Consider the following 15,639-nt stretch of genomic DNA (forward strand, 5'->3'; position numbering starts at 1 on the left):
GATCGGAAACTGCTCTGTCCATGTTAGCTAATCTGCCATTCAAAATGGAAGACCTTCTGCCAGTTAACCAGAGGCTGCCCTCCAGTACCATTTACATGATTACTGTTATTACTATTATCAGAACTTAGGGAAAGGAAAATCCACGAAGGAGATAGAATGAAGAATGAGCAACACTACACTCTTCTACTTTCAGAAAAAGCCAAAGATGAAACTGTGGATTTTCTCTCTCCTGAACTTCCTGTGACTTGTGGTAAAGCCAAAGGCATTTTATATAAGGAGAAATTGAAACAAGGTGGGTTTCTCAGTCTTCTCCTCTTTGGAACCCCTAGAACCACCAGAAGAGAGGGAAATACCCATGTGTTTAATCATCCAGGAAATAAACCCTGCAAGCTAGGCTGCAGAGAAAGAAGTGCTTATTAAGAAAGAATTTTCACTTTTCTGTATCACGGTAAACCTGGCAGCTGAGCCACTCCACTCCCACGTGGAAGTCATCCCTGGACCCAGTGGCTCTACTTGCCACGTGTAGATGTCACATAAGATGCAAATCCTCTCCCACTCCCACACCACTCCTGCAGGCTTCAGGGCTTCCTTCAGTCTGAGAAAGGAGGAGTCCAGACTCCCTTGCTACTGCTCTCTCCCCACAGGGAGTCTCTCTGGACCCAGACAGGTGGAACAACCACAGTTAAGGATTTGAGGTTTAGGGTGAATTCACAGAGAATGAAATTGGATCTGGGAATGGGCCGTCTTTATCTTACAGGATCCTCAGAGAAGTGCATTCGGAATGAGGCGGGGGTCTGGTTCACACCAAAAGAATTTGAAATCGAAGGAAAACGGGCAAATACAAGGAAATGGAAGCAGTCTGTGCATTGCAGAGGAAAGACCTTAGAAGAGCTGCTGAAGGTATTTGACAGGGAACAGATGGGTGATGGTTTTAATTCCTTGAAGGATAAGTGGAATTTCAATAACGGAAATGTGAAGGAATTTCCACTGGGATTCCACAGCATGATTGAGAAAGAGCTAGATTTTTCACAGAAAAAAGTTGTGGGTGATAAAGTTAGGAACGCAGATTGGTGGTACCCGCAGTGGAGAACTTTAAATGTGAGCAAAGGGTTGTGAGGTCAGGAGAGTTTTAAGAAGCTTAGCCTGGGGATATTGGATGGGGTGAGCTGGAGGAAGCCAGATGGAGACACAGACCTCAGAGAGCAGCCTTGCATCCTCTGCCCAGTAAAGGCCCCTTCCAGACCCTGCTCCATCTGGACGCCGGGGTGACACTTTTAAGGACCACCCTGTCTGTGGGCAGTCTCTCCTCTGTACCTCCCCAGCTCACACACTATCCTGTGAGCAACAAACAAGGCTATTGGTCTTTGTTGGTTGGGATCCCAGAACCCGACACAAAGCCTCCCCAAAAACACTCAAAAAGTTATCACTGTGATGGAATCATAAGGACTTTACCTACAGAAGGAGAAATGGAGAGGGGAAAAAGTGGGTGAGAAAAGACCTGGGAAAGAAGGACTAATGGATCTTGGGTTTGAGTAATGGGAAAAAAAAAAAAAATGATTTTATCGAGTGAAGTCCAGAAGAAGAACTGATTGGAGGATGGAGCTGATGTTTCTTTCATACACCTTGGGTTTGAGACCCAGTAGGATGTCCAGGGACAAATATTCACTAGGAAGCGGGAACTTCGATATGGACAAAAGAAGAGCCTCTAGAATAACCTCATTCACTGACCCCTTCTCTCTTTCAGAAAGGACTTTTACTCTGTCCTCCAAGAATAAGTGTCAAGAGAGAGGTAAAGAGCAGGTGAATTTCTACCACATTTTCAGTCACCATGTTGCAGACTCTCTGCATCCAAAGGCTCACCTTCGAGTCCTCAAGTTCCCCAGCCCTGGGTCACCTTTACTTTCAGGCATTGCGTCTCCATGACAATGGCATTGGCACATTGATACATGTACGTGCCATCATAATTTCATAGTTAATTTGAGATGGGGACACAAATAACTCTTAAAATAAGGACTAGGGCAAAAACTGATGATTTACATGTGTTTTAGATATTTGGATGAATACAAATAAAGGGTGTCAGAAATAGATTGCTCTAGTTTGAAAAGTAATTATGAAATGGAGGTAGACAAGAACCGTATGTGAAAGAGCAAGACGACCATCCTTGATTGAACACAACTATTCCTCAATTCAACGTGCTCATTATCAGTAGCACCAAAATGGAATAGTGTTTGAACTGAGCTTTGTCTCGGCAGAGCATCCCTCCAGGTGAAAATGGCAGTCATCGTTGTCTGCACCAGTTGCTCCTCCTCAGCCTTCTTCATTTGCTTAAATATGTCCTCCAAATACAAATCTCATTCGTGAACTTCCCATGGTTGCCTTTCGCATGTTCCCCTGGAGGCTGGCCTGACACTTGGCTGGATTCATTCAAAGTTCAAAAAGACAAGGGGCCCCCAAAGCTGTTTATTGTATAAAACATCCTTTCCATGCTGATTTGAAATACCTTAATGTGTACAGGGGTGCTCCTTGTAATAACCAAAAATTAGGGAAGAATACAAATGCCCATCATAATTATAAAATAAACTGACATATCTACTGAGTGGTGTTTAAAAAAAAATGCATGGGTATAGACTCCTCCTCAGTCAATGGAAAACCACCCAAAGCTTCTAAGGTCAAGAAAGCTTTCAGAAGCTTAAATTAGGAGCCCAATTTTGTTTATGTGACTTTGTAGGTCTATGATTGAAAATATATCTGAATGAATTGGTTATTTTGGGATAAGATTATATGGGACATTTGTCGTCCATATTATACATTTCTGTACAGGTAAAATTTTTATAATGACCGTTTATTACTTTTGTAACCAGGAAACAAAACAATAAAGATATTTTAAATCCAGAGCATTAATTAATGGCCCCAATATTATAGTTCCTTCTCACTCATAATGCCACATGTGAGCACATTATAGTCAGAAATACACTTGACCTGACATTTTGGTCCTGCCTATCAGTAGCCACATTGGGATAATGAGATAATCTGTAATGACTACAAATGGTTGAATGCAGGCCTTTTCTTCAGCCACATTATCTAATACATCACTGTTGCTCAGCAACATGCCCAGTCTCCATTGGTGTCTATCTTTGTCTCTGTGTACTTTCAAGAAACCTGATGCTGATACTCCAAACATATGTTTTGTGACTTCCCTGGGGGACGCTGCTCCCATAACCCAAGGCAAAATGAGCAGCTGGTACAAAGTCATAGGCTCAGGGCCTGTGAGACCCTGCGTCTCTAGAAGGGCCCAGTATGAAGACAGCAGTGGTTACTCTAATGTTGTATAGTGGGAACTAAGGAGAACGGGTTTTTTGCCTTTTTTCTTTTTTTGGACAGATTCTAGAGCCTTTGATTAAAGGGATTCTCTTCAAAGTGGGCCAATTTACAAGCAAGCATACCTGGACATAAGTAAAATCTATAAATGAGGAATATGTTACCCTGGATCCAAAGGCCTAAAAGATGTTGGGCAATAGTCTTGGGTACTGAGAGGGTTTTTCAACAATTGTTTCTTGGCAGTTTCAGGGATGGAGCAACCTTCAAATGACCAAATAATGCCCAGAAGTTTGCTGAGCTGATGGGGCCTTGTACTGTGTGTAGATGATGGCCTGCCCCTTTTTGTGAGCTCCTTTGTGAATAATTAGACATTCTGAACGAGTATGTCAAATGAAAAGGATGTCATCAATGTGGTGTTATATTTGTGCTCCTGGGGAAAGTGGGAAGTAGTTAAGCTCTTGCCTGCAGAGGTTGTAGGTGATGGTAAAGCTGTTGAGGTACTGTAGGCAACCATGTAAAAGTAATGCTATATCCCTACAGAGGTGAAGGCAAGCTGCAGCTGAGATGCTGTTGAAAGAGGCACAAAGCAGAACTTCCTAGCCAAATCTGGGACAGCGAAACACTTGCCAGTTGCCAAGCAGTTGGTGTCAGTAATTTTCAATAATACTGGGTATAAGGACCTTAATGGGTGGAGCTCCTTTGCAAGGAATTATATCCCACTAAATTTAAACAAGTTACCCGCTGTACTTCTAGGGGCATTACCAAAGATAAAATAGAGGACAAACAGGTATACCTCACTTTAACCATCAAAACTGTTGCCTTGCCTAAATGCCCCATGGTCATAATACTCATAGCTCTAAAATATGCCACAGTGGGCATGGATGTTCTTACCCAATGAATAATGAAGTTGAATCAGTCTTAAAAAAAAAAAAAAAATAGGAACCCACGGGCCTCCCCTCTCTTAAAATAGTTAGTAGAATCCAGTATAAACTTCAAGCATCAAAACTCATGATACAAGATCTACTTCACACAGGAGTGATTACCTCTACTGTTTCTCTATTTGACTGCCCATTTGGTCTGTTGTTAAACTTGGGAAGAATGAATGGTGCCTCATGGTGGATGACGGCAACCTCAGTGCCATGGACCAGCAGGCAGGAACACTAAAGCATAAGCCAGTTAGTGGAACCAGTCAGCAAGCCAGAGCAAGAGAAGACAGACCCCAGTCCCTGAGACTCCTTGCTTGTTGAGCCAGTTGTCTTCTGATTGCCGGCAAGGAAGCGGGATCAGCCCTCCACCAAAAACTGGGTCCGGATATCAAAACTGATGATGCACTACATGCACCAAGAGAGTACGAAATGATTTATTACTCACGTACTGAGGCTTTCTAGGGAGACCAGGGCCGTCTCCCAAGCTGCTGTGAAAATGGCCTGAGTAGTGAGGGGGAGTAGCCCAAGGTTTTATTATGATGGGGGGAGGGGGAGCAGGGTGAGAATTCCCTTGCGGGGGCAGAGCTTGTCTGGTTTGAACTTCTCACTGGGGCCAAGAGGGGGAGCCCATGAGCTGCCTTAGCCAGTTGCCACCCTGACGTGGCAAAAGGGAAAGAGGGAGGAGTAGGACTTGAAGCTGTCAGCCATCACACATAAAAGCCAGAGTCAGAACGCGGCCGTGGAGCTGTAAGCCCTTTGTCTCTTTCTCTGTCATATCATGTGTGTTGGAAACTGTTCCACTCCAGAGCCTAGGGAAGGGGGTGTTTTGTGTTGGTCACAGCCTATCAATAACCAATGTTGTGGTTGGACCGGCCTTTGTGGTTCTTATTATAATCACTAGATGCCCTCCAGCACTAAGCATCAGGAAACTGGAAAAAAAAAAAAAGTTTATTATTTACAGGACCTGGAAATTACAAAGTGCATCTGGGGCCATACAGTGAGGCTGTGGAGAGACAGATGGAGGGACAGAGATAGAAAAAGAGGTAGAGAGAGAGAGGGAATGAGCATGTAGGTGTGAGGTTCTGCCTTTAATTGGGGTAGAGGGTGGGGGCCTAGGGTTTCTCTGGTTCAATTTTATTGGTGAGTTTAAAACATAAGAGCTAGAATTTAAAGTGTGGGAAGGGGTGGGGGGAAGGTGGCCCAGGGGCACCTGGGTGGTTCAGTCGTTTAAGTATCTGTCTTCAGCTCAAGTCATGATCTCTGGGTCCTGGGATCGGCCCAGTGTTGGGCTCCCTGCTCAGTGGGGAGTCTGCTTCTCCCTCTGCCTCTGCCCCTCCCCCTGCTCTCTCTCTCTCGCTCTCTCTCTCTCTCAAATAAATCAAAATCTTAAAAAAATTTTTAAAAACAAACAAGTGGCCCAAATAGTCAGTTATTGAAATGAACCGAGATCCCTAAAACAAAGGAGCCTCAGTGGGGATTGGTGGCCTGGCTCTTTACCTAGTTGTGTGGCTGGAAATGTTTACTTGAGAAATAGCAAGATAGCTGTGTTTGTCGGGGTGCTGGAGCAATCAAGGCTTCAGTTAGGCACTCACATTACAAAAAAAAGTGAAAAAAAACTATCAGTGCTCACACTACAGAGGGGCTGGGGCTCTGGATCCAACTGGGGTCTCAACTAGGAGGAGTGGGTAGGTATGGGCTGCTTGGGGAACTGGGGTCTGCACCCTGGACCTGGGCAGGCGAGTCAGAGGGCAAGAATGGCCATAGAGTGTCAACTCCAGGGACAAAGAAAAGCAGACTGGGAAGTTCAGGAGAGGAAATCCAGAAAGGTCACCTGAACTTCAGGGCTGGTGGGGAGCCCTCTTTATGGAGTCCTGGGGCCCCTGTAAGTAGAGGAATTTGCTCAGGAAGCCTCCCCAATTAAGACAGAGATGAACTCATCCCCAAATCAAGAGGGATTTTTACTCTGGCTGAGTGGCTAGATTTTATTTATTTATTTGAGAGAGCGAGCATGAGCAGGGAGAGGGACAAGTAGACTCCCCACTGAGTAGGGAGCCTGACACAAGGCTCGATCCCAGGACCCCAAGATCGTGACCTGAGCCAAAAGCAAATGCTTAACTGACTGAGCCACCCCCGCGCCCCTCTGAGTGGCTAGTTTTGAGAATGCACAAAACATTTCCATCCCTTATGCCCTCACCCAGGTCCTTGTACTTCTGTTGTGGACAGTTGAGGGTAGTGGCAGGATTTCTCTCCTTAGGTATGACTGATCCCCAGCTCATTCAGTCCTTTGCTCCAGCTCCTGATGTTCTATTTCCCACCTTTTCACCACCTAGAAAGATGCCTCTTCCTGACTCCTCCCTTTAAGTGCAGAGAAAACATGTCCTTGTGTGTGGAGCCCCACTGTCCATCTTGCAGGGTCAGGAGTGGAACCAGGGGCTCCTGCCTGTAGGTCTTTATCCAGCAGTAAAGATCACTTGTAGAATTTACTCGTTCCCAATTTAAGGCCATGAGAAAGACAATGATTTCAAAGGCCCACAAAACGACCCATTTATACAGCTGCTCTCTGTCTTTATGTTTCTGTTTGTTGGCCATAATGTCAGGAACTGTTCTGGGTCTGCCCAGCATTCTTGCCTGGGATGACACACAGTGGACGGAACAGCTCTGAACCCAGGCACAGGCAGCCTGGGTGCCAGTCTGGCTCAGGTACTAAGTTGTGTTGACTCTGCAGAAAAAAAAAAAAAAAAAAAGCACCTCGTCTTTCCAGACTTGTAAAATGAGGAGGTTGCCTAAAGCTTTGTCTTCTCAAATTTTCATGTACTTCCAAGCCATCTGGGATCCTGTTAAAATGGATTTCAATTCAGTAAGTCTGCATGTCTCCCAGGTGATGCTGATGCAGCTGGTCCTCAGACCACACTTTGTGTAGAAAGGGCTTAAAGGACCTTCCATCCCTTCCAGCTCTGACAGGTGTGGTTCAAGGGGGCAGCTTGATGATTCTTGCCATTAGCCCTTCTGCGATTGGAAAAGCCAGGCTCGCCCTCCATCTCAGCACTCTCCCGGAGCGCCACGGTCAGGCAGGTTGGAAACATCCACTCTGGAACACACAGGGATGGTGTGTTCCAAAGCCCCTTGGTGTCAGTGCTGATCCCAGCACTGCTGCATTATCTCCCCTTCCAGTGGGAAAACTCCAAGGAATGTGAGGTGTGCTGTAGAGGGGGACCACTCGTCTGCTGTGACACTTGTCCAAGAGCCTTTCATGAAGACTGTCACATCCCGTCTGCAGAGGAGAGGTTAGTGAAACCCAGCCTTGCCTTTTGCACACAGACTCTGCCCGGGCTCTGCCTTTGGTGGCTCAACTCCAGGCGGAAGGGCAGGACCCGTGAGCGTCGTGGCTCAGGTGTGACCCAGAGCCTTGGGATGGGGCAGCAGCCTATGTTCCATGTGGCATCATGACAGCCTCTGGCTCTGAGTCTGTGACTGAGCCACCTTGACTCTACCTTGCCACTGCCCCCGGATAGTGTCCTCTCCTAGTTTTACGACCCTGACTCCTGTCCCTGGGAATTGAGGATGGGAAACACCAGCTGTTTATGTTCTGTGCTTTTTCAGAAAAGGCAGGACATGTGGCCTGGTTTCATGCATTTTACCACGGGCTCGACGGGCTGATAGAGGCCTGGGTCCCCAGGGGTTAAGGCCCAGTTTTGACACTTGGGTGTGACAGGCAGGGTGCCTTGTGCTCCCAGCAGCTCAGCTGGGGAGAGGAGAGCCCACCATTCACCCTGACCCCGCCCGGCACGCGCTGAGCCCCCTGTTGCCACCCTCCATGGGAGGAGGGTCATGGGCTCAGGCCCCACGTGGGGTCTTGGAGACTCTGGGAGGTGTCCCCTTCATCTCCCAGCTGTGTCCGTCGGCCATGCCTAAAAGGAGGATGGTGGCAGCCGTAGGAAGAGGGGCTGTTTCCAGGGGCCTGGCTCTTACTTATGCTCGATCTCTCAGGAGCCCATGGAGTTGCACCTTCTGCAAGATAAAGGAGTCTTCGGGAAGGCAGCAGTGTCACGGGGAATCTGAGGTCCTGGAGAGGCAGATGCAGCCTGAGGAGCAGTTGGTGAGTCGGTTGCCAAGCCCAAGCCTTCTCCCTACCCCAGACATGGGAGAAGTCAATAGGTAGAGGGGGAGGGGAAGGGCGCTCATGGGTACCTGAGGGAGCCTGCAGTGTCTCGCTTCCGAGGATGGCGATTCGATGCCCAAACAGAGTCCAAACAGAGTTCGACGCACCGCACGGCTCTTTGGCAAATGTGGTTTGGACGGCTGGCTGTGTCTGGTTCTTCCTGCTTGTGCCCGTCTGTCTGGGCACGGGTCCGGCTTTGCTTTCTCCGAGCTCCATTTCCCTTTAAAGCTTTCTTCACATTTTACAGAAATGTGAGTTCCTCCTCTTGAAGGCCTACTGTCATCCACAAAGCTCCTTTTTTGCAGAAACCCCACCTAATGTAAGTGACATTTTATGATTCTTGTCCTCCGGGCATCTCTTTTTTGTAAAGCTCATTCTGGAATTTGGGAGTGTGCCTCCGAAGGGCACTGCTGTTTGCCGAGAGCAGGTTTCGTTGCAGAGTCTGGAGGGGGACGACCCGGTTCAAACTCCACCCACCGTGTCCTGGTTCTGGGAACCCCGGGCAACTTGTTCCACCTCCCGGGCACCTCAGTTTTGCCTTCTCTTTGGTGGGGATATCTTTCTTACAGACAGCAGAGGGTTTAGGGCACCTTCTCAGGAGACTTCAAGTCCCGCCTCTACCATTTTTTAGCTGTGAAATCCTGGGTAGGTTGTTTAACATCTCTCTCCCTTGGTTCCCTCGTCTAGAAAATGGGGGTAATTATAGGACGTATCTCAAAGGGTTGTTGTAGGATCATACGTTAACCTAGTGGCGGTATTCGGAGCGGTGTCTGGCGTAGACAAGTCCGATGCTAATATCATCGCTTCTGTTGTATTTCAGTTGGATCCCTTCCAGGAATAATGGCTGCATTAATATCACCCTTTTGGTGGCCTTGTCCCTAGATTCGAGATTATGGAGAGCCCTTTAAGGAAGCCATGTGGTTGGACCTGGTTAAGGAAAGGTTGACAGAGAAAGTGTACACAGTGGCGTGGTTTGTTCGCGACATGCGCCTGATCTTTCGCAACCATAAAACATTTTACAAGGTAAGGGGTGTCTCCTGTTTCCTCTGCACCCCCTTTCTGCTTTTCGCTAATTTCTGGGGCAGCAGAACGTTGAGAGAATTGTACAAGTCTCGTCCTGGAGAGAGCTCAAAAGGAGTGGGATTACAAAAGAAAGCGGCCTCTAAATTCCAGGGGCGGAGAGGAATTCAGCAAGCAGGACAGGGAAGAATCCTTGTAAATGGGGCCTGAAAACAATCCGTCCCCAACTCTAGGATGGGCGGGATAGTGGCACTGAGAACAGTCCATCTCATCCTGCCTCCTTGTTCAAACGGGGAGGAAAGGTAGTTCATGGTTGCATTGTTTTCCATGCCTCAGAAATACAGAAATAAGTGAAGGAATTAAACTTTATGAAATACCTTAAACTCCCAGGTTGCTCATGCTTGGATTTTTTTACTCCTAAATTCCCCAGGGGACTCAAACCTCCAGAATTGTCCTCAGATGTTGTTGGCTTTGTCATTTGTCAGTAGCGAGAGTTGAGTTATCTTGCAAGCCAACGGGTTGTTAACTTTGGTCTCTTGAGTTTATCCTGATTTATACTATCATTTGGGTAGGTATTTCTTGGGAGATATCTAAGGAAGATTTCCATCTCCACCCAGCCTCCTTCCCTTCCTCCATGGCACAAATTGGCATGTTCATGAACCAGAAATTTTTTAACTGGTGTCTGCATGTGGAGCTGGAAGGAGAGTCTACCCAGGGAGCTCCCTCCAGGCCTGGCCCAGTCTCAGCCTCAGAGAGTGGAAGGCTCATCTTTCCTTCAGAGGGTGGGCTTTCAAGAAATGCTTTATCTCTATCTATTTTACCCCAAGCTCAGGCTTTGCAGTGATCAAAATCAGCTCTCCAGTCCTGACCACCGGTCAGGTCCAAGTTAGGAATCGGGCAGAGGCTCGTTCATTTCAATATTTGTGGCATTCAGCATCTCCCCCTGCCCTGCGCAGTCTGCCTGGCTGCTGGGGAAGCACAGCATTCGGGACAGGCAGGGAGGGGCTCCCCCCCCCAAAATGCAAAAATGCAAGTGATTTGATGGTCCTAATTCTTTGTCCTAAGACATCTGTTTGCTTTTATTTCTCTTTCAGGCTTCTGACTTTGGTCAGATAGGACTGGACTTGGAGGCAGAATTTGAAAAGGACCTCAAAGAGGTGTTTATTTTTTGCAAAGCCAAGGAGAACAGCTTCCAGACTCTTTGACCCTGTTCTAGAAAGACTAAGGCACCGCAACTTCCGGATCCAGATGACGTGACCCTGGCCATCTTTAGACAGTCAGTGAGTCTGGGATGCTATTGGTAGCCCTCTTGACTCAAAGCCAGAGCCTTCATACCATCATCATACCTTCTTTTTTGTTGTTGTTTCTTTCTACACCTAAAAGAATGTGTGTGCGTGTGTGTGTGTGTGTGTGTGTGTGTGTGTGTGTGTGTGTTTAAACTACATCTCTAATCCCCAGCCAACACCACAGGCTTCTTCCTTGTCAATATGTCCATCTCTCTTCTCCCACAGTTATCTATTCTCATTTGCTCAACTAAACTACGAGGATAATAGCTTCAGAATCTCTACAGTCCTACCACTATGAAAAAGAAATTAAGCTGAATCCTAAATTGTGTGGAAATTATTTTGCTCCTGTTTTATATGTATATTCTGTTATATAGTGTTTCTGTTATATATATATGTGTGTGTGTATATATATATATATTATATATTTCATATATCATTGCAGAGAGTATTTTTCAGAATTTTGCTCCTGTGTTTATGAATGAGGTTGGTCCGTAAGCTTCTGTGTACTGTCAAAATCAGATGGCAGGGCTATCCCAGCTTGGCACAAGAATGCCTAAAATTTTCTACCCTTTATATGCTCTGGAATAGTTTATAATGTTTTAAATGAACCAATTCATAAAATTATATAGCCTACCATTCTTTGTAGAGCTAATATTGACCATGTTCTCTGCTTTTACGGGGTCATTAAACTATTCAGATATTCTTTTGCTTTTTGAATCAGTTCCACTTTTACAGTTTTCTAAGAAGTCATTCATTGCGTGTATTGTTTATACTTGGCCTTATTTCTGCCATATTATTTTATTCCTTCTCTTTGGAATACTTTCATGTGATTTTTGTCTACATTTTCTTTGTTTTTACCTTCTCTTCTGGAAGGCATTTGTGAGAGTTTTTAATTCTAATATTTACCTGCGAGTTTTCCAAATGTGTTTTTTACTTATTTTTTAAATGTCAGAGCCAGGGGCGCCTGGGTGGCCCAGGCTGTTGAGCATCTGACTCTTGATTTCAGCTCAGGTCATGATCTCAGGGTCCTGAGATAGAGCCCTGCACATCAGGTTCTGAGCTCAGCGGGGAGTCTGCCTGAGGTTCTCCCTCCCCCTCTGCCCCTTCCCCAGCTCGTGCTCTCTCTCTCTCAAATAAATAAATAAATCTTTAAAAACAAATAAATAAATTCAGAGCCAAAAATAAAGTATCTTTAATGAGCCACATATTTAAGCCAAGGTGTTTGTCACTTTTTGTGCCCCTCAGCTTCCTAATTGAAATGGGGAGGAATTCACTATAATATGGCTATTTATTAACATTATTAAATGCTTACTTTTACTTTGTATTCATTATTTTAATTTTATTCAATTATATTATATAAGCCATTATTTTGTTATTTTGACATGACATAAATTGTTACTTCAAATATCTACTAAATTGAAAAGCAAAAGTTGAAACTACATTACCTATTTTCATGAGAGCAACATTAATGCTGTGAATCAATGTTGCTGGTCTTTTCTTGCAGTGACTTAGCCTTCCTTCTTTTTTTGCTCCTTCTTTCAGTCAGTGTGTCTTTAGGTAATTTTAAAAGAAGATTACACAGGTGACATGTTTTCTGAGCCTTTGCACAGCTCTGAATGTCTTCTTTGTTTTCATAAACTCACTGTTGGGCTATAACATGTGTTTTATCACAACTTCTCTCCTTCAAAATCAACTTAGACTTTGGTCCACTGTGGTTTGGGCATTTTCGTCCCACACCCGTGAAGTCTGTGTTCAGACAGAATTCTGTTTCTTTGTTAGTGGGTAGACACATAGCAGGTTTCCTTGTTCTCTTTATAGTTACATATTTTTGACGGGACAGGATTCAGTGTAATATTCTTATCATTGATCTTGCCTGGCACTCTGCCCTTTCAATATACATATCCAGTTCTGTTTTCAGCAGCTGCATTAAATCTTTCTGATCCTTTTGTTCTGGGCTCTCTTTCAAGAACATCTATTATCCATATGCTGGCTAGCCACACTCTGGCCTCCCTATTTATCATTTAAAAAAAAGAAAAAACAAGTTCTGGGAAGCACTCCTCTTCTGAGGTCATTAGTCTAAGACTTAAATATATTAACTCAAAACAATTGCAATTCTATGGTCAATATTTTTTTTTATCTCTTTAATAATGCTCATTGCTCTCTATCAACCAAGCACATTTTTCTTACCACAATACTTTTCTTTTCTCGAGACGAAAATAAAAAGTTACTGCCACTACTAAGTTGTCCTCACCTGTGATTCTGATTTTTTCCTTCTTATGTAGTGTCAAATGGAAGAGCGTTATGGACTGACTTGTGTCCCCCAACAGATCCATATGTTGAATTTGCACCTCCTGTACTCTGAGACAGGGTCTGTAAGAAGGGGTTAATGGTTCAATGAGGTCACAAGCATAAGGCCTTAATGAGATAGGATGATTGTCCCTATAAAAAGAGGAAGAGACCTCGTGATGGCTTTGCCCATGCACACAGAGGAAGGAGCAGGTGAAGAGGCAGCAAGACGGAGGCCCCCTCCACGCCAGGATCTAGCTCTCGCCCGGAGGGAATCAATCAGCTGACACCTCCATCCAGAACTTTCAACCGCCAGAGCTGTGGGAAATAAATACCGGTCGTCTAAGCTGCCCAAGCTGGAGGTTTTGTTGCGGCAGCCCGGGCCGACTGACACAAGAAGTGAGCGGCACCTTGGGACCCCGCTGTCCTCCCCCACCAGGGACTCGGGCAGGAGTGTGTGGGAGCCTCCATTCCAGTACCTGGTGTCACCATGGAGAGAGAGTCCCCCGGTGTTTCCACAGCAGGGTGAACTATGATACAGACTGACCACCTATGATCCAGCAAAGAGTGGAAGCAGCTGGAACCCTGACTTAAGAGAAGCAGGTAAAGAAATAGAATTTGTTTTATGATGTGGGAAGGGGACAAACAAGACCATAAAGACTCCCGCTCCTGATGTCGTTCTGGAAGGGAAGATGGGGCGGGGGGTGGCGGGGGGGGGGGTGGAGATGGCCGTCCCTGCGGTGCGGATCTCTCCTCCCAGCTCGCTGTCAGTGCATCAGGATAAAAGATCTTCCCGCCCCCGCCCCAGTGTTTACCAGCAGCCAGGATCGTTGTGTATTAAATGATAGCGCATCCATTTGTGACCCTCTCTCCCATTCTGGCCCTGGCAAGCTGAACCACGTCTCTCTTTCTCCTAGCACAGCTCTGGCTTGCTCTATAACAGGAAAAAGAAACCCAACAACACTGAAAGAGTCATTTATTCCTTTGAAAGTTTCAACAGCTATCAGTTTAGTTGCCATGACAACCAAGACCCCGTCCCAGGAGCCGTCTCCCCCTCCGGCTCCCTTTGGTTGTCCTGTCGCTCCTCTGGTTTCCACACTATTTCCACCCGTAAGAGCCGGGTCTGGATTATTCTGGTCCACTCAGCTGACCTTCATTCTCCCCCAGGCCCTCCGGGAGGTAGGCTCCCACCTGCTCTTCTCTTGACTTCCCGCTCCCAGGCCCACCCTCTGGCGTCCATGACACCCCTGCACACGGGCCAATTGCCTCCTCCCAGGGACCCCTTCTAGTTCTGCCCCCAGGCTGTTTCTCCCTTCCTGGTATACAGCTTGGTTCCATTCTTCGCCTCCCCCGCTGGCCAGGGCCGCTGAGAGTCCAGGTCAGCCCAGGACTGCCCCCCGCCAAGTTGTGACATCGGAGGTTATAAATGACTCTACAGTGGTCCCCTTGAAGCTGGGCAGGGCTGAGGCTACAAAAATGAAACACAGAAAAGCTTTCTATTGGGAGTGACTGGAGGAATTATATGTAAGAATATGCTCCCCCCTCCAGCTGATACTAGAAATTCAACCTTGGAGGGACGCCTGGGTGGCTCAGTCGGTTAACTGTCTGACTCTTGATCTCAGCTCAGGTCTTGATCTCAGGGTCATGAGTTCAAGCCCTGCGTTAGGCTCCACACCCAGCGTGGAGCTTACTTAAAAAAAAAAAAAAAAAAAAGAAAAGAAATTCAACCTTGGAAAATTCATTCTGAGGAGCTGGGAAGGCATGGTCTCCTGGTCAAGTACACCTGCCCTCAGGGGAGGTAGACTTAACTGGCAATCAGCATCTGGCCTGAGTCCCTTTCTCAGATGCTTTCCACGCTCTGGCAGAGCTAGCTCCCGTCCCGCGGGTGGCTGGGAGCTCTGCCTCCAGCTGGCCTGGTCAGTCCTGCTGGGAGCCTTGGCCTCTCTCCTTCCTTGTCTGAGAAGCCTGACTGCTTCTTTCCTCCTGAAGATGCTCCTGAGTTCCTCGCCTCCTGGAATCGGGTGTGTGGGCTACAGGATTCCAGGCTCTCCCTTCTGCCGTTGTCCCTGAAAAAAAGAAAGAAAGAAAGAAAGAAAAGCACAGACCCTATTCCTTTTAACAGCCACGCCACTGAGAAGTGACACACGAGCTAACGAAATCCGAGAAGCCATTGTCTTACTCATTTTTCCCCTGGTCTCAAGGGGGCCACCTGCATCTCCAGAGCTAAAGTAAAGTAAAGACCCTCCCAGCAGAGGATCCCTTTGGGCAGTGTGGCAGCAGGCGTGTCCATCGGACAAGACCAGAATGGAGATGCTTGGCACTGGGGACACCTTGCCCCACGAGCAACCATTGGCATCTCTTTAGAGCGAGTGACATCCCTGTGGGAACCCTCTCCTCCGTTGATCCGGATGTGACATGGAGGCCAATTTGCCAGAAGACAGCACGAGGCCCTCGAGCGGGGGGGACTCAGCAGGGAGGCCAGGGACCCAGGCCTGGACACAAGGCCTGAGTGTCAGTAGGAAGGGGTGGCTGCAGGTCCAGGATGTCAGCTGCCACCAGAACTCATCAGTCCCATCGCCCTGGGACAGAACTTGTTCAAGGTGGAGGGACGGTTTGGCCCTCAATGCTGGAGAGTCTCGGGAAC

At 46.8% G+C, this 15,639-nt stretch overlaps 1 protein-coding gene across 11 annotated transcripts in view; it reads left to right on the top strand.

Annotated features, from left to right (window-relative positions):
• SP110 (SP110 nuclear body protein) overlaps positions 1 to 15,639 on the top strand; it is a 48,031-nt gene that overhangs the window by 27,320 nt on the left and 5,072 nt on the right. For 3 of the 11 annotated variants that reach the window (XM_028105048.2, XM_028105049.2, XM_028105057.2), the window contains 8 exons: positions 122 to 292; positions 758 to 900; positions 1,745 to 1,789; positions 7,416 to 7,528; positions 8,232 to 8,340; positions 8,651 to 8,722; positions 9,286 to 9,426; positions 10,518 to 12,945. In XM_028105048.2, coding sequence (XP_027960849.1) covers positions 122 to 292; positions 758 to 900; positions 1,745 to 1,789; positions 7,416 to 7,528; positions 8,232 to 8,340; positions 8,651 to 8,722; positions 9,286 to 9,426; positions 10,518 to 10,628 — 905 coding nt within the window. In that variant the 3' untranslated portion in view covers positions 10,629 to 12,945. Of the gene's footprint in view, positions 1 to 121; positions 293 to 757; positions 901 to 1,744; positions 1,790 to 7,415; positions 7,529 to 8,231; positions 8,341 to 8,650; positions 8,723 to 9,223; positions 9,427 to 10,517; positions 12,946 to 12,991; positions 13,599 to 15,639 lie in introns of those variants that run through there. The other 8 variants (XR_003609576.2, XM_028105051.2, XM_028105056.2 and 5 more) reach the window with 8 other exon arrangements.

This window comes from Eumetopias jubatus, unplaced genomic scaffold (assembly GCF_037043125.1).
Source record: "Eumetopias jubatus isolate StellerSeaLion01/CBP00866 unplaced genomic scaffold, mEumJub1_p1.0 scaffold_3, whole genome shotgun sequence".
NCBI classification, from domain to species: Eukaryota; Metazoa; Chordata; class Mammalia; order Carnivora; family Otariidae; genus Eumetopias; species Eumetopias jubatus.